Here is a 24,017-nt window from a genome sequence, read left to right as displayed (position 1 = left end):
AAAGTACTGTATTTACCTGAACCTAGAGCACATTTTGTTAGGAGAACAAGGATCAGAAAAATACCCATTTGTTACAATCCGACACAAAAACAAACTCGCATTCGCCACATTGGAAAGAGCCTACCATCAGAATCATCAGACAGAGTCATTGCCATCACAAGGTAGCGACAGAGCATAATTTTGTGAAGGTTGCTGTGGGTCATTCTGTGCTGAACTCTGATCTGGAACAGTATTCTTGGTCAATCCCTTTTGAAGATACTATCACTTTCCCAAGATATTGCGTGACTTGGCATGCAAAATACAGCCACCAGCGTTACTATGCCAAGCTCACTATCGGCGCAAAGTGCCAGGAACTCTGTCGGCTGCATACTTAGACACGGTCCGATTCAGTAAGATAACATCTTGTGAATGTGATATGCGTAGCAGCTCCAAAAGTGATCACTCAATAATACCACTCCTGTGTGCTTGGTATCGTGCCCAATAAAGCTCCAATGTCGACGACATACTGCTCTTATTATGAAGACTCGTAAAAAAAAAAAAAAGTTTATTTGAAGCTGAGTTCTCTGCAAGTCTTGTTTTTTTTCCGATTGTGAATGCGCAGAACAAGCTATATTTTTTTTTTTATAAAGTGGGGGAATGCTACATTCAGGTGCACTTTTATTTTCTTACTATAAGCTCGCAAAAATTGGTTATCTAGTAGATTCAGGAGCTGGTTAGATTCAGGAGCATGTTGGAAATCTGGTAAATACGGTGGCACCTCAGTCACACTGGGCAAATTTGATCACGGTCGAGCTTAATCTGAATCAAACTTTTCTATCACAATTGTCACCTTAGCACGGGCTGCGGAAGGAGGTAGTCCTGGCTGTCAAAGTCAATCCTGATCACGCTCGATTGCAAATCCAAAGTGCCCCATGTGACTGGGATACAAGCTGAACCGCTGGTCATTGCCGTTTCATGTGCTGGCTGTCCAAGCCTAATTCACATCAAATCTCTAAAAAGACGACAGCAATGCAAGTGGAACTAACTTTATGTTGTTAGCAGAAACATGGAAAACATGCCAGTGCTTGAATACAGCCTAATTATCTTATTAGTAACAATTAGTGTCACATTATATCTGTCCGAACTTAGGGTTACACACACAGCCCATCTATGTCAGTTAAGAGGTGTTTGGGGTAGCTATGCTGACATACACGAGTACGTCTTCACAGGAGATTTGAAAATTTTGACTAGAAGTATAGAACAGAAAGCAATAAAAGGTATGTGCACATAATGTTTGAATCTCTCTCTCTCTCTTTTCTGTTTTCTTTCTGGGGCATCCCAAAGCTTTGCATAAAGAATAATGCTATGAAATTATAGATAAGCAGTTATCAGATTAGTAGTTACCAACCAGCTAATTAGGCCACATAAAGAAACAGGGTCAGTTATCCAGATCCTCCATTACTCTTAAATTAAAGGTATTGCAAGATTGTGCTCTGTCAGGTTACCAATCGTCCTGAATTTAGCAGGACAGTCCTGATCTGACCAAGTCAGGGCAGTCAAATGTCTAGATTTTCGCTTTTCTTCAACTGAATAACATTAGATAGACCTGATCTATGTATAATACCTCACAGTTCGTGAACACATTGTTTTTTGTGTCCTGTTGCATTGACATAAACAAATGCAATTTCATTTCTGTCATTGTTCTAATTGTGTTTTAGGGGTGTTTCTTTTCTTTTTTCTTTTTTTTTCTTCTTTTTTTTTTTGAATGGCGGGACCCCTTTGTGTTGGTGTGCATATGCACTCAGCCACGCCTACAGCCATATGCAGCAACGGTAGAGACGCATGCCAACTTACATGATTGCATTAACGCAACCTTGCTCCCCTCCCCCTCTTTTCCTTTGCTCGCACTAAAAGGTGGCACTCACAAAGCCACCATCTTTTTTCTCTCATCCTCGCACACTTTCACTCGCACCCAAAGCAGACATTGCACTTGGCCTTTATACGGAACATGATGCGGCTCCACTTTGGCAGTCGCTCTTGTTGTGGAATGGATGATTTGAGAGATAATTCAGCATGTAATTAAATCATTTGACCATTGGTGTCCGCAAAAGTTTCCATTTATTGTCTCGGCATTCCTTTGTGTCGGCAGTGAAATTTTGTTATATTGAAATGGCATACAGACACTTCGTTATTTGAGGTTCTAAATACATGGTGTTGTATGACAACAGGTTATGAAAAGTTAAATACTTCGTTATATAGAGAATTTAGTTATACTGAAGTTCATTATATTGAGGTTTAATTGTGCTTCCAAAGTGGGTGAAGCCTGCTTATAATGCTATAAAGGAAAGCATGACCGATGGGGGGATCGAACCTGTCTTCTAGCACAGGAGCCCAATAAAACAGTCGGTCACAATTGCACGCATGCTTCTCTCGTGCCAAAGTCATTCTTGAACACATCTGGCATGGGCAAGATATGCCAGTTTTTCGCATTCTTTCTTCGTGACAGCTAGCCCTTTGAGACACCGTATTAGACTGCACTGATTCAGGATCGACCCACATTTTTAATCAGACAGAAACCTACAAAGTGTGCGAGGACCGCCTGCAACGCTATCACATTAAAAATAAGCAGGCAGGCTACAATGACAGATGCGACAATTCACACTGTTATTGGTTCTCCATCAACACCACATGTGCAATTTCACACGGAAGCTTAACAGTGAAAAACTTATACCATCTGCAATAAGCTTTACACAGACAGCTTCTCCAATACAATAATACTGGACACAAGAGCGGCAATAGTTGGTTTAAGCCCATCATGACAAAACAGCGCAGACTACAGGACAGGTGAAACAGGCAGGACATCAGAATCCCTTTGCCTTGTATGTTTCACCTGTCCCACTGTCAGCACTGTTTCAATGTGATAATACTGTGAAGGTTAAGAGAGCGACCAAAGCTCACCTGAACAGTGGCAGCTCCGACAGGCTCGATGTCCTGCAGCAAATGTGGGACCAATTTCTCAACAAGTGAGCTGAGCCCCAGTCGAGAGCGGATGGTTTGCAGCCACAGGGACAGCGCAGCGTAGCACGCCTGCCGCAGCCGCCTGTGGCACACAAAAGGCCAGTCAGAAACCAACTCGCATGTAAACTTAGCTGGCAGTTCTAAAGATTTGGCGCTCTAGGGAATCCTTGTGTATCACACTAAATGGAATCCCTGGTCCTTGGAGAAAGGAGGCATCAAAATAAACGGCTAGAACTGTTTACAAATCAGGCTTGTTTTTATCGATTTCAAGAAAATTTAGTAATTTAGAAAACTTGTACTTCATTTTTTAAATTCCTCTATGAGTCCTGTTGACTGCAGCCCTCGATTTTTAGAATTAAGAAAATGAAAACTCCAACAAAAATTATTTTAAAAACCAGACGTTTTGGAGCCTGCCCGGCTCTCTCTTCAGGGCACATCCAAAAGACGCCGTCAGGAACGCTTCCTGCCGTTTACTCTCAACATCTACGAAAAGCGTTAAAGAGCGTTAAATAAATATATATATATATATATATACACACACACACACGGGCACTGCTACACCTCAAGCTATCTCATCCCTGAAGAAGGAACTGGTTGCGCTTCGGAATGTTGGGTTTTTAAAATAAATTTTGGTTGGAGCTTGGTTTCTTTTTAATTCAGTTGTCCCCAACCACGCAGATATCTGCCGTATGTTTACCTTTACATTTTCAGTGAATTCCATACAAAAGAACAGTTCACATGAATATCATACATATTTTCCCCACAAAATTGCTTTATTTGGCACTGCCATACGGCCTGTACATATTAGATCAGGTCGTACCTACCCAGTGTCATTGGAATGGTCCTGTGTGGTACGAAGACACACTTCCTCGATCAGACCCACAATGTTTACTGCATCAGGTATCAGCAACTGTCTGCAGCTGGAAGTATAAGAGAAGGAAGCAGTGAAGCTGGGTCACAGAAACAGCTTCAAACAGGAACATTCAACCAAATACAACTACAGCGACAGTCCAGTGGGAAAGCACTAAATTTGCTTTTCGTTAAAGAAAAAAAAAGTGCCAACGTGTGGGACCTTGCAGAATTGCAACCCAAGTTCCAGTGAAGCTGTTTCTTTTGAGCAGTTGGAATAAAAATTTCAGTTGTCTGTAAATAAATCACGTACTTTGAAACATCGCTCGCATAAACGCTTCAGTGCACTTGTTAAGGAATCTTTACAAAGGCATTAATTCATCTACATGAATTTTACATCGCGAGAACACTGGCCATAATGTTCCCCCCATTTTCACTAAATGTGATCTTGGTTGCATTTATATTTTCTCACAAAGCAGTAGGTTAAATTCTGTGTTTTTCGTAAAACACACTTAAAATGCTCCATCTAGCTCGCATAGGTAATTTACTGCTAAGGCCATGAATTGTCCACTTGAAACTTAGTGTGTCTAGATGTTATTCATACCCTGCATCTAACTTTAAACAAATATAAACAAGGTGCCTTCTTTAGTTCATCAAGGTCATTGGAGAAACCTATGATGAACCCCATAAGATGCATAAACATAGAGAAAGGAAAAGCAACGGATCAGTAATTATTTGCTACACTTCTGATTAGGCCATGGACACATTTAGGTTTTGACACGCATTACGCTCAAGAGGAAGCAGCTTTAGCTTGGGCCCAACTCCGACGCGGCCTATTCAAATACATATAAAATGCAAAAATGTTTTTCCGAGATAACCCCTGGACCGATTTTAATGAAATTTGTTGCATTTGAGAGAGAAAGCTAAATTCTAGTCACTCTTCAAAGCGAAATTTCGATTTAGGGCCTGATTGTTAAAATGATTTTTTTAAATTCATAAGTTTGAAAGAAATAGAAGCCCAATGTTTACAAATTGCTCTGCATCAAGAACAGATATCGCGGTTCTGTAAACGACCTCCATTAGATAATACAAAGCGGACAAATTTGATATGTAAATTTATATCTTACATAAATTTGTTACGTTGTGTCCAAGGGTTCTGTGAAAGCTGTATGTATATCCATATCACTGAATTTCTTAGATTCCTGTGTAACATATGAATTTTGTCCGCTTTATATGTACTATCATATACAATTCACAGAATTGATATAATTTTTCCTTGCTGAGTTAGAGGGTTGTAAACTTCACAGTATCCTTTTTCGAAAATTTTTAATTTTTGAAAATTTTTAATAAAGGATTGACGACTTAAATGAAAAATTTGAAACCAACAGTCACTAGATTTCAAGTTTTTCTTATTAATGAAACAAACCTCGCCAAATTTGGTGCAGTGGTTGCCGAGAAAAATGAATTCTCCTACTACATGTATTTAGTAAGGAGCACACGAGCTACAGTTTCCTCTTAACATGACCCCCAATTTTCACCAAATATAAACTCTGTGTAATGTAGCTTTCTCTTGGAACATTGGGAAAAATAGCCGATAGTGGCCACGTGATGCTTTCTAAAAATTGCTTAAGAAATTTTTGCAAAAGCCGTGTTTGACCCACACGCATCTACAGGGACACTAAAGGCAAACATTAAGTCAAGCTAATGTGATAGATTAGTGTTTGAGAATCTCCAAGGCATCAATATTGCGAACAGAGCCCTAATAATCAAGAAATTGAGGTAACTGCAGGACATGGTTAGAAACTCCCTTGGGACATTCAAGCACTTGCCCGATGACGAAAGCACTCCTGAGTTAAATTCTGTCACTAGTACTCAACCACTCCTTGCAAAAAAAACCTCCTTGTATGGTATTATAAGGCGAAATAAAATGCTATTTGTTCAGTTCTATTTAATTTTGAGAAAAAAAGCACTTATTGAAATCACCCTTGACAATGACGCGGGCGGTCGAAAGGTTTTGTTTTCACTCAACTGCGCGCCACCCACGCTTTCACGTTTCAGTAGTTTCGTTATAGCATAGCACTGCGTCGGCTTTGCTGACTCACGAAACTCGCACAAACTACAAGTAGCAAAGAATTCAACTTCCATGTGATGTCATGAGATGCCCGAACGGTCTATGCCACTTGACCAAAAAGCAGCTGTGCAGCGGAATCCGCCACACTGTCACTCCGAGTGTCTTGGCTCAGTACCACTGTCTGTCAAGCGCTGCTTGACTCACCGACGGCAGCAAAGGGTGTAAGCGGTGACGGTGGGGGATATTTGAATTTCAAAAGCGATATTCGGACACTCCAGGTGCAATTTTCTCGTAAACTAAGTCTTTTCTTGGCACTAAACAATCGTTGCAAGATTTCTGGAGTGGTATTTAAACAGTCCGCGTCAATTTAGTGTTTGCCTTTAGTGTCCCTTTAATGGTGCACAGAGATTTGTGATAGCCTTAACCCCATTATCACTAAATTTGATCTCGGTGGGACTTGTAGTAATGCCAGAGAAGAAAGGTAAATTCTGTGCCTTCATAAAACACAATGCTACGGAGCACTTGAATATGTAATTTATTGAAAAAGCCATAATTAACACACACACTCCAACCTTTGCCTAGCCATCACCCCTCAGTTGGTCCTTACTTTCACCATAAGCAAGGTGTGCCTCATTTAATTCACCGAGAACACCAGCTGAACATCATGCAACGCATGGAGATGTGCCGAAAAATTAAGGTTGTGAAGTCTTATTTATAGTGTTTCTATTTAGCCCAGAAACATGAAAATTTCAGGACACATACTTAAGGTTCCCCTCAGTTATACTAAATGAAAACTTTTTGTAATGCAGAGTTCTTTTGGGCCAGTGGGAAATGCCGCGGATAATGACAGCGTGACACTTGCTAACACTTATTTAAGGGATGTTTTGCAGAAGTTGTATTTGATCCACATGCATTTAACTTTACACACAGATTTTTCATAGTGGTTTGCTCATTCTTGCTAAGTGTGATGGCATTTGTGCAAAATTTTTCCCCACTCATAAAACTCAATCGTATACATTCTGTAGTGCTTCAATATGTAATTCATTGAACAGATCGTGATCAAAGGAAACACTTTGAATTTTGCCTGTGCATAACCCATAATGTGCCTTTTATTTTCGCCAAATACTAAAATTGTGTAATATATAGTTCCCTCAGGGCACCCCTCTCAGGACACTGGGATACCTGGCTTGACATGGCATTGCGATGCTTTTGAGAATGTGTTAAAGGAATGTTTTGCTAAGGCTCTATCTAAACCACATCCACATCATCATCATCATCAGCCTGGTAACGCCCACTGCAGGGCAAAGGCCTCTCCCATATTTCTCCAACAACCCCGGTCATGTACTAATTGTGGCCATGCCGTCCCTGCAAACTTCTTAATCTCATCCGCCCACCTAACTTTCTGCCGCCCCCTGCTACGCTTCCCTTCCCTTGGAATCCAGTCCGTAACCCTTAATGACCATCGGTTATCTTCCCTCCTCATTACATGTCCTGCCCATGCCCATTTCTTTTTCTTGATTTCAACTAAGATGTCAATAACTCGCGTTTGTTCCCTCACCCAATCTGCTCTTTTCTTATCCCTTAACGTTACACCTATCATTCTTCTTTCCATAGCTCGTTGCGTCGTCCTCAATTTGAGTAGGACCCTTTTCGTAAGCCTCCAGGTTTCTGCCCCGTAGGTGAGTACTGGTAAGACACAGCTATTATACACTTTTCTCTTGAGGGATAATGGCAACCTGCTGTTCATGATCTGAGAATGCCTGCCAAACGCACCCCAGCCCATTCTTATTCTTCTGATTATTTCCGTCTCATGACCCGGATCCGCAGTCACTACCTGCCCTAAGTAGATGTATTCCCTTACGACTTCCAGTGCCTGGCTGTCTATTGTAAATTGCTGTTCTCTTCCGAGACTGTTAAACATTACATTAGTTTTCTGCAGATTAATTTTTAGACCCACTCTTCTGCTTTGCCTCTCCAGGTCATTGAGCATGCATTGCAGTTGGTCCACATCCACATAGATTTGAACATAAATTTGCCTTAGCACCCCTCCCCCCCTCCTGTTTGTTAAATTTTATTTGGGTGCCATATGTAGTTATGGCAAGGCAGCAGGCGAAATTTTGCTCCACTCGTAAAATGCACTCTTAACACTCCGGAGCACTTGCATGCGTAATTTATTGCGAATACTATAATTAAGCCACACACTTTGAAATTTGCCTGTGTATTACGCATAATATAGCCCTTATTTCTGCCAAATGTAAACTAGGGCTGGTAACACTGATGAATTATTAATTGATTAAATGCATCCCGTGAAACGATCAATATTCATAGATGTCTGACTTTCATTTAATCGACTTAATCGATTAGATTTGTTTAATTAATCATTTTTTAGAGTTTGACAGGGGCGGCGAGAAAATTTTGAAATCATACTGGAATGGCGGCGCATGAGCAGTGACTGCTGCATGGCTGTGGTAGAGCGACTGTCGACTGTTAGACCAAGTCGTGCCTAGCTGAGCGCTTCTCCCCTCCCCCCCGCCCCCACTGCACACACCCCTACGCCGCCTGAAGCTAAAGGCTTAAAATGCCCTTACAATTCAAGGAATACAATAACCAAGTGGGTGATCGAAGTGCCACTCTCAGTCCGCTGGACTTCGCTGGAGCCGATTGACATTCCTTCGCTCTGAAAAGAGCATGTGGTTTAAAATTCGAAACCAGTAATTTTCTTTTCTTTTGTGCATATTCCAATTTCAGTGGGACTTGACCTTCTACATTAGCCATTTTTTCTTAATTCTTGTTTAACTGCACAAGGATTCACTAGTGCCATGTATCTTATTTAATTCTGCACAAGGTGCCATTCTATAAAACATTGTTTATCGTTTCAAGAGCCACTACGGTAGTGCCAGCTATATATCGTGTTTAACAAGTTAAAGATTACCTGAGGTGTGTGAATGCCAAACTTTTGAAGACGAATCGAATACTCCACTTCGTATATCGAATTAAATGGCAAATAATGATATGCACATACATTTATTAGCAAGATGGGTTCAATTGTCAATGTTAAAACAAGACTAGTAAGCCATTATATTAAACATTGTGTACTTGGCTCATGTTAACTTGGAAAATTTAGTAATTCCAATTAGCTGTTCTCGCCGGCCTGTACCTTATCACATCGCATTGAATTCCCGTAAAATCGGAGGCACTTGGTCCTGTGCCAAACATCTTTCATCTCACTTACTGTCAAGCAATAAGCTCAGACTTGGGGGTGGCACTGCAAAAGAAAAAAAAATAATAAAGTGCACCCTCGCTGTCCCCAAACCAGTGCCCCTTGCTACTGAAAGGCTGGCTTTTCTGCACAGTTTATTCATTTAGTGGCTAAGTGCGCTTTACAGGCAAAATTTTGCCAGCAGCACGAAATCACCGAAAAATTCAGCACAAATTGCCCAAATATTCTTAGAATACATAGAAACAAATGCTCAACCCCGTGTTTGCTCTCGCACAGCCAGCAACATATTCGATTTGAGTCGAATATTCGTACCCAACCAAATTTTCGAGCATATTTCAAATATGTATTTTCTGAATTGAATACGAATATAAAAAATATATTCCATAATATTCAGATTTCTCTAATTTTCACACACCCCTAAAGATTATACGTTATCAAATGTTTGTACACTTGTGTTTGAAACTTGGCTCCACCTATCAAACATTAAAATAGGGTCCTACAAAAGCAGATAATCACATTTCAACTTGTTTTAAAGTCCCTGCCAAAAATTTAAATTACAAGTAATTGATAAAAAACACTGCATCAAAAGTGATTGATCGATTAAAGGCTAAAATGATGAATTATTAATCGTTAATCAAATAACAAAATTAATCGACCACCTCTAATATAAGCAATGTGTTTTTTTGTTTAGTTCACTGAGGACACTGAAGAAACAAATTCGTACAACACATTAAATTATGGGGTTTTACGCGCCAAAACCACTTTCTGATTATGAGGCACGCCGTAGTGGAGGACTCCAGAAATTTTGACCACCTGGGGTTCTTTAATGTGCACCTAAATCTAAGTACACAGGTGCTTTCGCATTTCGTCCCCACTGAAATGCGGCCGCCGTGGCCGGGATTCGATCCCGCGACCTCGTGCTCAGCAGCCTAACACTATAGCCACTGAGCAACCACGGCGAGTGTGCGACACATAGAAATAGAAAAAAGAGGTCCAGTAATCATTTGCAATGCTTCTATTTAAGCAGTGAACGTGACAACTTAATCGCGCGTTACACTTCACATTCACCCCTATTTTCACCTCATTTGAAATTGGTATCTTGTGCAGCTGTTTTAGGACTCGGGGGAACATCGCAGATTATGGCAGTGTGATAATGTGGAACACTTAAAGTAACTTTCTACAAATGCTGTAATTAACCTACACAAATTAAACACTTATCGTTTGTTGCACCGAACAGGCTTCCTGCTTCAACAAAGTATAAACAAAGTGCCTTGCATAGTTCACAGAGGATACTGGTAAAATTTAACTACAATCCTCATATAATGGGTAAAAATCGGGAGGAAATTTGCATATGGCAATTCTTTTCAAAGCAAGTAATAGCCTACACACTTTAAACTTCCAGTACACATCAACCATAGAGTAGCCCCCATTTCCATGAAATATGAAATCTCTGCTGTTCTTGGTCCTCCCAAGGAATCTGGGAAGCTTTGTAGCCCCTTCATATAATGCCTCTAAACAGGCCAATAACAAGAGTTTAGCAATATTAATTTATTCCTTAATTGACACACATCATTCAAAATTTTTCTGCATATTGGCCCAAACAATCTCCACATTTCTTCAAAATATAAGCTTTGCAAGTTTAGTTTTTTCAGAAAACCACACAAAAAAGGTATACTATAACATTTTTGAGAGCTTCTAGTCACAGTAACATCTTCGCTCAAAGACAATAAGACACTTAAATTATTATTTCTTTTAGAGACTGCAGATATAGGAAAACTATGTGCACTGCATAGTACATACCAACCGGCCGCCTGCAAAAGATATAGGGAGTGCTCTGATCACGACAAAATCTTTAAATCTTTATCTGACATCAAAGCCGAACAATTACTGTATGTTCATGGCAAGAAAAACAAATTTTACACAGCGCTATTTTAAAACAAAACGTAGTTCAACATTTTTAGTGCCACTTGAACTGTTGTGTAATAATATGGCTGACTCACCTGCATATCAGCTGACTGAGGAGCTGCACAGCTTCATGTTGAATAGAGGGCAAGATGGCTGCAACAAGGTTGGCCTGTGCTGTGGCACCGGAGCTCTGTGAAACAGACGACAGTAACATGCGCCTTAGACCCACTGAAAGGAAACCTCCCAAAGGATACCATTGCACTCGCACCAAGTATGCCAGGGAAGAACGACCAATCAAATCCACAGTGCCACTGGCTTAGGCAACAAGCAGGCTTCTATTTATTTGTGCACTCATCTCGAAACTGCAGAGAGGGTTACGAGAAATTCTGCAGCGATGGGCTCTGAATTCTGACCACTTGAGAGTCCTTTAACATGCTCCCAAATCTACGTACACAAGTGCTTTTGCACTTTGCCCCCATTGAAATGCAACAGCTGCCACTGGGAATCGACCTCATGACCTCTGGCAGAACAGCATAATGCCATAGCCGCCAAGCCATCATGGCAGGTGGGCTCGAGGTTACCCAGTAGATCAAGCACCTGAGCCACAATTCACTGTTCCGGACAACTCAGAAGGACACGCATGCTGCCTGCTTGCCCAGAACATTCTAGTTTGGAAGCTGTGACCTGTTTCAAAGTACTGACCTTGACTGGAAGGTGAGCACCAAGGACTCTGTACACAAGCTCAAGGACATCTTCAACGGGAACCAGCACAGGTTGGTGAACGCTAGACCTGTGGAGAGCATAAGAACCAGAGGTCTTTCCGAGTCAACCAGAAAACACAGTTCGACATCACATAGCAGCTATATTCAAGTGGCCAAGTAGACTCTTAAAAAAAGTTTGCAACCTTCGAGGCTTGTTTCGAGCTAAACAAAAATCACCCATCTTTCATGCCTATCCTTTTATGCTGTGCACCTGGTAGTTCATAGTTATAAATGGCACACATATTACCGGCATGACATTGCACTCTTGACAGGAAAGTAGCAAGCATAGAGTTTTCAAGAAAGGAAATGCAAGCAAGGCTGATGATGATTATTGTTTGAGGGCAAGATATGCCCCTGCACGCGTGTGACTGCGGAACTACGAGGCCGGAACTGTTTAGAAATCATTCTATATTGAGTTACCCATCGTGAACAGGAAAACACTTCTATCGCGGACAAACCAAAGAAGTTTTTAGGCATGTAGGGCCCTCGAGGCTGTACTTGTCGATGAGGTTTTTTTTCTTTTTTTTATTATTATGGCGAGCTTGAAATTCACCTCCTCCAGTGCACAACTTCTGCAGGCTTGGAGCGACGCTTGTCACCGGCAAAAGATGACGAGAGCAAGTGGGGCTATACTAATCCAGGTACAACCAAATTAGGAAGGCCCACAAAGCTTCAACAAGACACTCCCTCACCAGATCAGGAATTGGCCTCCCTGGTGCAGCATTCAGCCACCCCCTCCCAAATGGCTCATTCAATTAACCAATGGCCCTCAGTCCCCAGCAGCTGCAGAGCACCTGACCAAGGCGGCGGTCAGACCTGTAACGCAGCAGAGGGTGCTCAAAATCTCTGGATCCGGACAGGCCACCAATTGAAACTAACCCCTGCAGCATTTAGCACCCGAACCCTCTCGAGTGAGGCTAGCTTAGCAGGACTTAGAGGAATTATCAGAGATTGTTTGGGATATCATCGGCCTTACTGAGATTAGCATTGGTGAGGCTTATACATTGCTGAATAACGGACATGTCCTCTGCTATAGAGGTCTCATAGATAAAAAGCAAAACGGGGTAGGGTTCATAATCCATAACAACATAGCAGGCAACATTGATGAATTCTACAGCATTAATGAGAGGGTAGCTGTAGCCGTAATAGAACTTAATAAGAGGTATAGATAAAAGGTAGTACAAGCATACACTCCAACATCCAGTCACAATGATGAGGAAGTAGATCAGTTTTATGAAGATGTTGAATTAGCAATGAGAAAAGTGCAAACTCAATATACTGTAGTAATGGGCTATGCAAAAGTGGGGAAAAAACAGGCTAGTGAACAAGCACTTGGCAACTACGGCGTTGATTCTAGGAATGCTAGAGGAGAGATGCTGGTAGAATTCTCAGAAAGGAATGAGCTTCGAATAATGAACACCTTTTTCAGGAAGCGTAGCGACAGAAAGTGGACCTGGAAAAGTCCTAATAGTGAAACAAGAAATGAAATTGACTCCATACTTTCTGCTGATCCCAGCATAGTGCAACAGTAGAAGTGATAGGTAGGGTAAGGTGCAGTGATCATAGGTTAGTGAGAGCTAGGATTCACCTCAATTTGAAGAGAGAAAGAGCTAAATTGGTCAAGAAGAAACAGGTCAACCTAGAGGCAGTAAGTGTAGAAGCAGACAAATTCAGGCTGGTACTTGCAAACAAATATGCAGCCTTAGAACAGAGATGGTGACAGAGCTAATGAATGAATTTTGGCTTCTAGCGTGAATTACCGTACCAACTCGCCCAACTGTCTATCCTTTTGCTAATGAATGAAAGCATAACTAGGTTGGCTTCAGAGGCAGCAATTGAAGTGGGAGGCAAGGCACCAAGGGAACCAGTAGGCAAGCTCTCTCACGTAACAAAGGACCTAATAAACGACAAGAAATGAAAGTGTCCAACTCAAGAGATAGGATAGAATTTGCGGAACTGTAAAAACTTATCAAAAAGGCGAAAGTAAGGGATATTTGAAACTATAACATGAGAAAGACTGAAGAAGCCGTAAAAAAATAGACACAGCCTGAAATCGGTGACAAAGAAACTTGGCATAGGACAAACTAAGATGTATGCACTGAAAGATAAGCAGGGTAATATCATCAGCAATCTCGAAGATAATGAAATTGTGCGGTTTTACGTGCCAAAACCACTTTCTGATTATGAGGCACGCCGTAGTGGCGGACTCCGGAAATTTTGACCACCTGGGGTTCGTTAACGTGCACCTAAATCTAAGCACACGGGTGTTTTCGCATTTCGCCCCCACCGAAATGCAGTCGCCGTGGCCGGGATTCGATCCCGCGACCTCGCGCTCAGCAGCCGAACACCATAGCCACTGAGCAACCACGGCGGGTCTCGAAGATATAGTAAAAGCAGCGGAAGAATTCTATACTGACCTGTACAGTACCAAGAGGAGTCAGGATACCTCAATTCGAAACAGTAATGAACAGGACACAGGAACTCCTATAACTAGTGATGAGGTCAGAAGGTAATTGCAAGACATGAAATGAGGAAGAGCGGCAGGAGAAGATGGAATAACAGTCAATTTAATCAAAGATAGAGGAGACATAATGCTTGAAAAACTGGCGGCTCTTTATACGAAGTGTCTATCGACTGCAAGGGTACTAGAAAACTGTAAGAATGCAAACATTATACTAATCCACAAAAAGGGAGACGTTAAAGAATTTAAAAATTATAGGCCCATTAGCTTACTCCCAGTATTATATGAAATATTTACCAAAATAATCTTCAATAGAATAAGGGCAACACTGGACTTCAGTCAACCAAGAACAGGCAGGTTTCGGGAAGGGATACCCTACAATGGATCACATCAATGTCATCAATCAGGTAATAAAGAAATCCGCAGAGTACTATCAGCCTCTCCATATGGCTATTATAGATTATGAAAAGGCATTTGATTCAGTACAGATACCAGCAGTCAGAGGCATTACGTAATGAAGGAGTACAGAACACTTACGTAAATACCTTGGAAAATATCTACAGAGGTAGTACAGCTACCTTAATTCTAAACAGGAAAAGCAGGAAGATACCTATAAAGAAAGGGGTCAGACAGGGAGACACAATCTCTCCAATGCTATTCACTGCCTGCTTAGAAGAAGTATTCAAGCTATTAAACTGGGAAGGCTTAGGAGTATCGACAGGGCATATCGCAACAACCTTCAGTTTGCCAATGGCATTGTTATATTCAGCAACAATGCAGACGAGTTACAACAAATGATTGAGGACCTTAACAGAGTGCAAGAGTGGGGTTGAAGATTAATATGCAGAAGACAAAGATAATGATAAATAGCCAGGCAAAGAAACAAGAGTTCAGGATCGTCAGTCGGCCCCTAAAGTCTGAAGGAGTATGTTTACCTAGGTCAATTAATCACAGGGAACCCTGATCATGAGAAGGAAATTTACAGAAGAATAAAAATTGGTTGGATCACATACAGCAGACATTGCCAGCTCCTGACTGGAAGCTTACCATTATCATTGAAGGGGAAGGTGTACAATCAGTGCATTTTACCAGTGCTGACATATGGGGCAGAGGCTTGGAGACTGACAAAGAAGCTTGAGAACAAGTTAAGGACCGCGCAAAGAGTGATGGAACGAAGATTGCTAGACATAACATTAAGAGACAGAAAGAGAGCAGTGTGGATCAGAGAGCAGACGGTTATAGACAATTTTCTAATTGACGTCAAGAGGAAAAGATGGAGCAGGGCAGGTCACGTAATGCACCAGTTGCATAACCATTGGACCATTAGGGTTACAGAATGGGTACTAAGAGAAGGAAAATGCAATCGAGGAAGATAAAAGACTAGGTGGAGCGATGAAATTAGGAAATTTACGGGCGCTAGTTGGAATCGTTTGGCGCAGAACAGGGGTAATTGCAGATCCTAGGGAGAGGCCTTCGTCCCACAGTGGACATAAAACAGGCTGATGATGATGATGCCCCAAAGGGCGTAAAGCTTCATAGTGAAATATTTAGCGCGCACAATCGACAAGGACACAGTGAAGGGACACATTGTGTCCCCCTTCACTTGACAAATAACTGCGCCCTTGTCGATTGTGTACGCTAAATATTTTACTATGAATTCGTACCAACTCGCCCAACTATCAGTTCTGCTGCGGTGTAAAACTTCTTTAGAGATTAGTCCTAGATGGTGCCACAACAGCCACGATGGACATATTGGGAATGGGCATTTCACCAACACTTGCAGTGTGAACTGATCTGGCTGTGATTCAGAGCAGTAATGACCAATGTACTCAATAAAGCAAAAAAACTCTCTCTCTCTTTCTGTCCGTGTGCGTGCATTTGCGTGTGTGTGTGTGCCCAAAGCACTCTCCTGGTGTGCTTAGAGCTGACACAGATGGCATTTTCATTTCACGGTCTGTGCGCCTGCAACACTGCAACACGTCTTACACTGGTACTTTATTAGAAGGACATTCAGCTGCATTTAGCATCAGCACTGTTGGTTGGTGTCGTTGTAGCCCTTCTGTAGTGATCATAATCATGTTATACAAGCAAAACTGAAATTTTGTCGAAGTTTAGTATGCAAATGAGTGAAGAATAGAAGGAACCACAGAGAATTGTAAATTGCGAAATCTTCCTTCTGAAAAGTGGGACCAGGGGCAACTGCTCCCCCAGGGCACCGGTGAAGTGCAAGCACAGCAAAGCATATATGACGTGGCAATTGCAGAGAAGCTGCATGCAGAAAGGTACTCACCATGAGACTTCCACCAAACATAGCAACTGTTTGAGAAACTAAATACATAGTAGATATTCAATTCCTAAATCAAATTATGTGATCATTCATTATTCAATTCTCATTTGTATATTCAAGTAGTTGCACACCACAACTTCTTTGTTCGAGATGTGTAAGGCTCACCCTTATCAGTATGAGGCGTAAATCATACATAGCAGCAGCCTACCGTCCGTGGAATAATTCAGAGAAGAGGTTCAGTGAAATGTGGTTGCTTTGTGTTGAGACCCCGACAGAATGACGCTGCACATGCACGCGATGTGTGCACTCACATGCAAACAAGCCCTCGCTATGTGCTACTTCAGTTCCAGTGACGATAAAGCACAATTTCTCTTTTAAAGAAGAAAAAGAGCAATAATTAAGAAAGAAGCATGGTGAAAGCCATCTGTATTGACAAAACAATACTTGTATGTGTACTATGCAAAAAGTTGACAAACCTTGAGTCTATTGTTGTGCTCCCAGCTTCACCTGTATTTGTAGCTATGGTACAATGCAGGTTCCAAAATGTATATATGGAACAATCCATGTGTATGAACAGGCTACAGAGTAACAGCGCAACGCAGTCTCATGTAATTACTTGCAATAGGAGTTCTGCATTTACCCTTTAGTTCACATTTCAATTTATGCTGATGGTACAATCTCCACTCTCACCAGAAGTTGCAGCTGTAACACCTCTTCATTAAATTAGTGTACAACCATATGAAGCAAAATGAAACCAGAGAAAGGGTAAGAGAAATTACCTAAGTATTACTTTAAAAGCAAAAATAGTAAGGAAAAGGGAAATGAAAGTGCATGAAAAGACAACATGCAAGTAGGAGCCGAAGCCACCTCTTCCTTCTGCATTATGCATGCAGTGCTTTACAGCTAAGCTACAGATGCAGCCATCCTCCCATCAACTTTCTTAGGTACTTGTGTATGTATACAAGATTACCCCATATGAAAATTGCTTCACATGGTTGCAACAAAAATCAAGCCCTCGGTCGGCCTTACTCTTTTTGTTTGTCAGTAAATAGCATATCTGTTGTTTTAGGGCATTTTTAAATACGCTAAATTTAAAAGCATGCATGAATGCATGCACGCAAACATACAGAAATAACACAAGAGGGATTAATGGGGCCTGTAGAGGAAGCGGGGCACTGCAAAGCAAAGTTGTACAGTAAGCCAGGCAACTCCCGGGCAGCAACTGACCCCACGAGCATGAGGTTGATGGTTCGCATGAGGCTCATAATGCGGCGCCAGCACAGAAGGCTAGCCTGGTGGCTCTCTTCGGGTGAGCTGGGAACCTCCAAGGGAACGGCCTTGTCTGCTCTGGGCCGCCCCTTGTCTGTGCCACAGAAGAAAAAATGAGGGAGAGGGTCTTAGCATAGGTGCGCTGAGAGTGCATGGCCAGAAAGAAACAATTGACTATAATGTGACCAGAGTTCATAGCAGCATGGAATGGCATGAAGTGTAGCGCAGCAAAATCAAGGACACAAGAAACGAAACATAGACACAAGTGCTTGTGTCTGGGTTTCATTTCTTCTTGCGTCTTTTTTCCTGTTATGCTACATTTCATGCCATTCCATTATGATCAACCAACAAACCGACATCACTACCCTCGTCGACTTCATAGCAGTCTGGCTTGCACATGCCGTATCAGATGCAGAATTGTACTGCGCATCTCCTACATTTCGCGCACGTCGGGCATCTGATCTGCCACTATGAAAAAAAAAAAGAACACACACCCGAATGCGGCTGCCGTTCCGGAGCATCAGATGCCTTATTGCTTCCATGTGTCTCGTACTTCACGGCAACATGTTCAAGGTGCGATCATTATGCGAGGGGGAAAAGATGCTCACTTTCTGATTAGAAAAGAGGGGTGTGCATCCATTATGCCTGTAAATACGGTACTATGGGGTTTACTGTTCAGGCAAATTTGTGTAATGAGGAATTGTACTTCAGTGACGTTTCATTGTCAAGAGATAGAAAATGCATTGAATCCTATAGATGTTTATTAGGGATACAAAAATATTTCACTGTGGGGAGAATTTCCTTATCTCAGGATTTCACAATCGCAGTGTTCGACTGCATACTGAATGGTCCTAGAACTTGTGTAATATGGCTAAGAGACTCAGGATTCAAAGTTTCGGAAGTAATCGGACAATGCATGCAATTGTCTAATTAACTTTAGGCATACACAGATAATGATTCCTGGGTGACCTACTGTTAGCGACATACACAGCGAACGTGAAGGTGTAGCGCTCATCAACTGTGGTGGTTCTCTGGTAGGCACTATAGGTCTATTCGACTTACTACTAATTCCTGAACTAGTTCAGGAGGTGCTGCACCTCACTACTATTTTTTTCACCAGTGCAATTCACTAGTGCAACGTGGCACTGTCGGCATGTCAGCATTAGTTTCACATATTGCACCACGCGGAATGAGTTCAAAGCATTTCTTGCACTAGAGGGAGAGGTAGTGCAGGGCTTATGCAATAAGTGCCAAGCCAGTTCTGCATAAGCACAAAACTGGAACTAAACCACAATGAACTAGTTTCCTAAGTGCAGGGCGATTCAAACAGACTTTATATACTGTTGCACTCAGTATGAGCTACAACACACAACCACTTTGCCACGCGCTAATGCGTTGTAGATAATACTAGTAGTACAATGGTGCCATCATCTGTTCAGGGCACTATAACAGAACACGAACCTGGACAAACTTAAGACATGTAACAGCTGTTGCTGTAAAATTTGCTCATGCAAATTGAAGAAACCAAACAGCTTGGACACACATCTTCCTTCACTCACCAATGTGCAAGTCCTGGAAGAGGCTGTCGAGTGCTGTGTGCACAGTGGCCATGAGGCGCCCCAGCTGGTGAGACCAGGCTTCGGAAGAAGCTATGCCTTTGGTGCCACCACTGCTGGCTCGTCGGCAGCAAGGAAGTAGTGCCACACACTCACACACCAGTTCCTGGAACGTGCGAGGTGGAACTAGAACTGGTTCCGAAACTAATTACCAACTTAATAAACATATTGGTAATGATAACTAAATTACCAGTTATTGAACTAATTACCAACTAATTACTGAACAAAGCTAACCAACTGATTACCTACCCAAATAAGTAACTACTAAATTATAAAACTAATAACTAAACAACCTAACTTAACTAATCTAACCACATTAACTAACTAAACTCAATAAAAATTACTGCAACAAACCACAGCAACAAAACGAACTCAACCAATAAACCCATTACATAGTATTAACTAAGTAATACATCAAATAAATAAATATCAAAATTAATTATCTAATCAACCTAACATAGCTCCCCAACTGATTGACTAAGTTGTTTAACTGAAATAACTCACCTCAAAACCTCACTAATAACCCAGCTAACAATAATAACTAAGCAAATATGATTAACTTACTAATTAACTGATAACTAACACAGAACTAGCTAACCAAATATAACTGGCTTTTCCAACTAAATAACTAAGAAGACAAAGTGCAAATAGAGACAGCCAAATGAAACACTTGGTGCAAGGTAGGCGACTAGGGGGGAGGGGGGGGGGCAACTTCAATAATAAAACAGCGCTGTGTATAATTTAAACGCAAACACATGGCACATTAAACTATTTTGCCAAAAGCTCCTATTGCATGTTCACTATAAAAACATGCTGAAATAAATGTGGGAGAGGCACCTTTCCTCGTGAAAGATTTGCATGATCGTGCAACCTGGTCACCTGGCGCAGCATAATGTTCACCTTATTTAACCAGCGCCTCTAGTGCCACCTCCTGTCCCTACATGAAACTTTTGAGGAAGTTTCATGAGCAGATGAAAAGTATTGAAGGACCCTGGTAACACACATACAGACAAGCTAGGAGAAATCTCGTAGCTTTAAAAAATGCTAGAAGAATTACCTATGAGATGTGGGATCTTCAGTGCAAAAACAATGCTGTGACAATGTAATTCCACTGCTCGTAAAGCACCTTACAAATTGGCTAAGCCAGCAGCAACATCTATCTCCAGTGTTGTTCATTGCTCCACACCACTAGAGTTACTGTATATGCTACCACAGGTAGCAGAGTTGTGCGTCTGTTTTATCACGCCGCTAGCGCCTCTATTGGCAGAGCGTCATCACGTGGTATTCAAGCAACTGTGCATTGCGGAGAAGCAGATGCTCGAGCCAATTTTTGTATTTCCCGACGACGACGCTGCAGCGAACTGGATTGACACAAGTTATCGCCAGTCAAATTCAAAGCGAATCCGGCCGACCTTGGTGTTTGCTGTTCACGTGCGGGCTAGCTGCGGAGAGCTAGCTATATAGCTATGTCAATGTAGCTATGTCGATCCTGTGAGAGAAAAACTTTCACTACACTCCCACAGAAGGTTACTTTTGGAATCCCTGCAGTGAAAAGGCACATAATGAAGTGGTACTTGCAGGTGTGGCTGATATCCAGTGTGGCTGATATCCAGTGCCTGCTAGTAGGTGGGTACGTTTCTACAGCAAGTCTAATGGGGTACCAGTGTCGAAATACTAATTGTTACGAGCAATAAAAACAGCGCTAAACGACGGGACGAGTGAAAGGACACAGACGTCGGACACAGACGTCCCGTCGTTTAGCGCTGTTTTTATTGCTCGTAATCATGAACCAACCAGCCCAAACGCGTACTCTCTTACTAATTGTTGGCCATTGATTCACCAGTAATGTTTTAGACTGCCTACACGTTGAGAGCTTTGGCACATAAGCAGGTATCCCTAATGCAATGCCGAGTCCCCATTATCCAGTGTTCAGTGCAGCGCCGGATTATGGGCCCAGTGCCGTGCGCGGGATGCTGGGCAGGCGTGGCGTATTCGGAGGCACTGGGTACTGGTGCGAAAAATAACTCTAGTGCGTTAAATACGCGGTGCCTGGACACCGTATATATTTTGTTGGAATACAAAAAGCAACAGAGAGCGATTTAGTGCAATAAAAAGAAAAAAAAAGCTCCGACTAGGATTCAATCGTCGGAGCTACAGATCCCAAGCCCGCTACTTTACCACTGCGCCACGCAAGAAGGACAACATGAGTGGATAATATGCCATGTCAAGGATCGAGAAGCAGTTTTAGTTTCGCAGAGATGTCTCGCTCAGTCATGTTAGATGCGCTATCGCCCTGCATATAAAACTCACGCCTGTACCACAAAGAACATTTTGCTGTCCGTATTCAGTAGCATGCTCGGAAGTGCCACAACACCGATTTTCACTTGCGACTGGCATTTTAACTTTGAAAAAAGTCCTAAATGAACCGCCGACCCGGGACGCTGTATGGGCTGTTACTACTGATTTGGATAGCTGTTTCTTGTTCTTCACGCGAAGGATATGCAACGTTTTCTTAGTTCAGTGATGCCTTTAAGTCGACACGTCTGTCTAGTCATATATTTTCGTCAGAGAAGCGCAGGCTAGTGCCGGGAGCCTTCCGCGACAGCACATATATACCTGTGTTTATGACGCGTCACATCGGCGCTCATCGCTACTTGTGCTGGCACTGTAAACATGAAAAAATTGTTTATTTAAGAACACTGATGCGAAACCTGAAATATAGAGTGATTTATCCGTGTTAGACTTCTTGATTCCTGACCCTAGGCGCGCCGAGAGCCTGTAGACGGACTCGGCGGATACGCTAGGCCTAAGCTTCGGTGGGGACCGATCTCGGCGCCTTTTTCTTGACGATCTTATGCAGTCAGCTGTTTCGATACGCTTTGTTTGCGATTAGGCAGACAAGCAGTCCAAAAGCGACGCAAAACCACCAACGGTCGATCGACGCTACGGTAGGCATGCCACCTGCACAAACGGAGTGCGGCTTCGCCGCATAGATTTGGTTGCTTCCCAGGCAAGATGGCAGACCTACGCGCAACTCTGCTACCTGTGGTAGCACATACAGTAACTCTACACACCACAGCATTGCAGTGACATCTAGTGAGCACTGGTCAACTCGGACATCTCCAATTTGGGCAACACAACATACGGGAAACCTCACAGAGGAATGCAAGAAGCTTTTTGTTGACTGTTCATTGGCTATTCATAAAGCTTTTCAGTTTACTGCAAGTTGGCGCACACCTGGAGGCATTTTCTGTGCAAACAATCGTAGCAATAGGTATGCAGCTCCTGGAGCACATGTTAAAAACATGAAAAAATAGATTCATAAACTACAGCAATTTCAAGCATGTTATCCCCATCCCAATGCAAGGATGAAAGCCTCCCCCAGCAACAAAGATAAATTAATACTGGTAAATGCAGTTTCAAGACTGTACATGAGTCTGCACCGAGACATGGGGGCAAGCACTTGCTTGTCTATTCCAGAAATCTCCTATTGAAATTGCACCTGTCTTGTGCCACTAGATGCCATCCTATGCTTACATATGTCAATCTCATCACACCAACTTATACTGTACTTATAAGAGTATAAACTGTCACATTTATAAGGCGAGGGTGCTAGTTGGAGGACACAACAAAAGAAAATATCGCCTCATAGTGCAGCTTCACGACATTGTGGCGAGTGCTGCCGTAAAGCCACACTATAAAGCAAAAATCACGCTGCCATGAAGCCACACCTTAAGGCGAAATTCGCGTACAGTCGCCGACCGATTTTCCGGACTCCAAAAATTCGGACATGCCCAATTATTCGGTCAGCTTCATGGCACCGCCATTCTCTCCATAGACCATAATGTATAACAACTGCCGAAAGTTCGGACACCTCGCAACCTCTCGTCTGATTTTTCGGACACTCCTTGAGCCAACTCGATCGAGGGCATCATGCACCGACTCTGACCGGCGCTTAGTTCAACTTCCTGAACGCCGTTTTTGTTTTGAACGGAGCCTCCTTGCTGCCCCACGAAGTGGCGCTACTGGAAATCCCCGCTCATCATCATTGTTTCTCCTGGTTCGATAGAGTGGCCGTACAGCAGTTCCGGTTTCAGCTTAGTAAGCCACGTCAAGACAATCCAGCAGCTGATTTGTTTCTTTCGCGCACGACGCTGCGAGCAGGCCACGTTTTTCGTTTGCACGACTGGTGTCGGCAGGGTGGTGTTTGTGTGCTGTGTCGAGGTTTCGGTGATCCAACGCGGCGTACGGAAACATCGCGTCAAGTGTCTAATGGCGCCGACAGTGCCCGCGCAGACTGCGCTGGGGAATGCCGGCAAGCGGGTGCCGGGAGGCTTAAGATTTGTCGCCTTCCGATGTGCTCCCTAGTGACACGGAAAATGTTCTGCCGAGACCTGCGCAGTGGTTCCATTGCGATTCCGGACACCGTCTCATTTGACAGTTTCACAGGTGCTGACACTGCTGTACTGACATGCGCAGAACTCAACGACGGCGAGATCATTCGTCAGGTTTCTGCTGCACCGCCGGACGATGACTCCGAGTTGGAACATAACGCACCATGTGCGACGCTGCCGTCGCATG

At 42.6% G+C, this 24,017-nt stretch overlaps 1 protein-coding gene across 1 annotated transcript in view; it reads right to left on the bottom strand.

Annotated features, from left to right (window-relative positions):
- LOC135913037 (proline-, glutamic acid- and leucine-rich protein 1-like) overlaps positions 1-24,017 on the bottom strand; it is a 67,022-nt gene that overhangs the window by 29,101 nt on the left and 13,904 nt on the right. Inside the window, exons 7-12 of the mRNA XM_070532223.1 lie at positions 19,380-19,542; positions 17,779-17,914; positions 11,745-11,832; positions 11,138-11,232; positions 3,822-3,917; positions 2,938-3,079 (exon numbers count right to left, since the gene is read on the bottom strand). Of these exons, the coding sequence (XP_070388324.1) occupies positions 2,938-3,079; positions 3,822-3,917; positions 11,138-11,232; positions 11,745-11,832; positions 17,779-17,914; positions 19,380-19,542 (720 nt within the window). The remainder of the gene's footprint in view (positions 1-2,937; positions 3,080-3,821; positions 3,918-11,137; positions 11,233-11,744; positions 11,833-17,778; positions 17,915-19,379; positions 19,543-24,017) is intronic.

The sequence above is a fragment of the Dermacentor albipictus genome, chromosome 1, assembly GCF_038994185.2.
Source record: "Dermacentor albipictus isolate Rhodes 1998 colony chromosome 1, USDA_Dalb.pri_finalv2, whole genome shotgun sequence".
Lineage (NCBI taxonomy): Eukaryota > Metazoa > Arthropoda > Arachnida > Ixodida > Ixodidae > Dermacentor > Dermacentor albipictus.
This window is presented reverse-complemented; position numbering and strand designations above follow the sequence as displayed.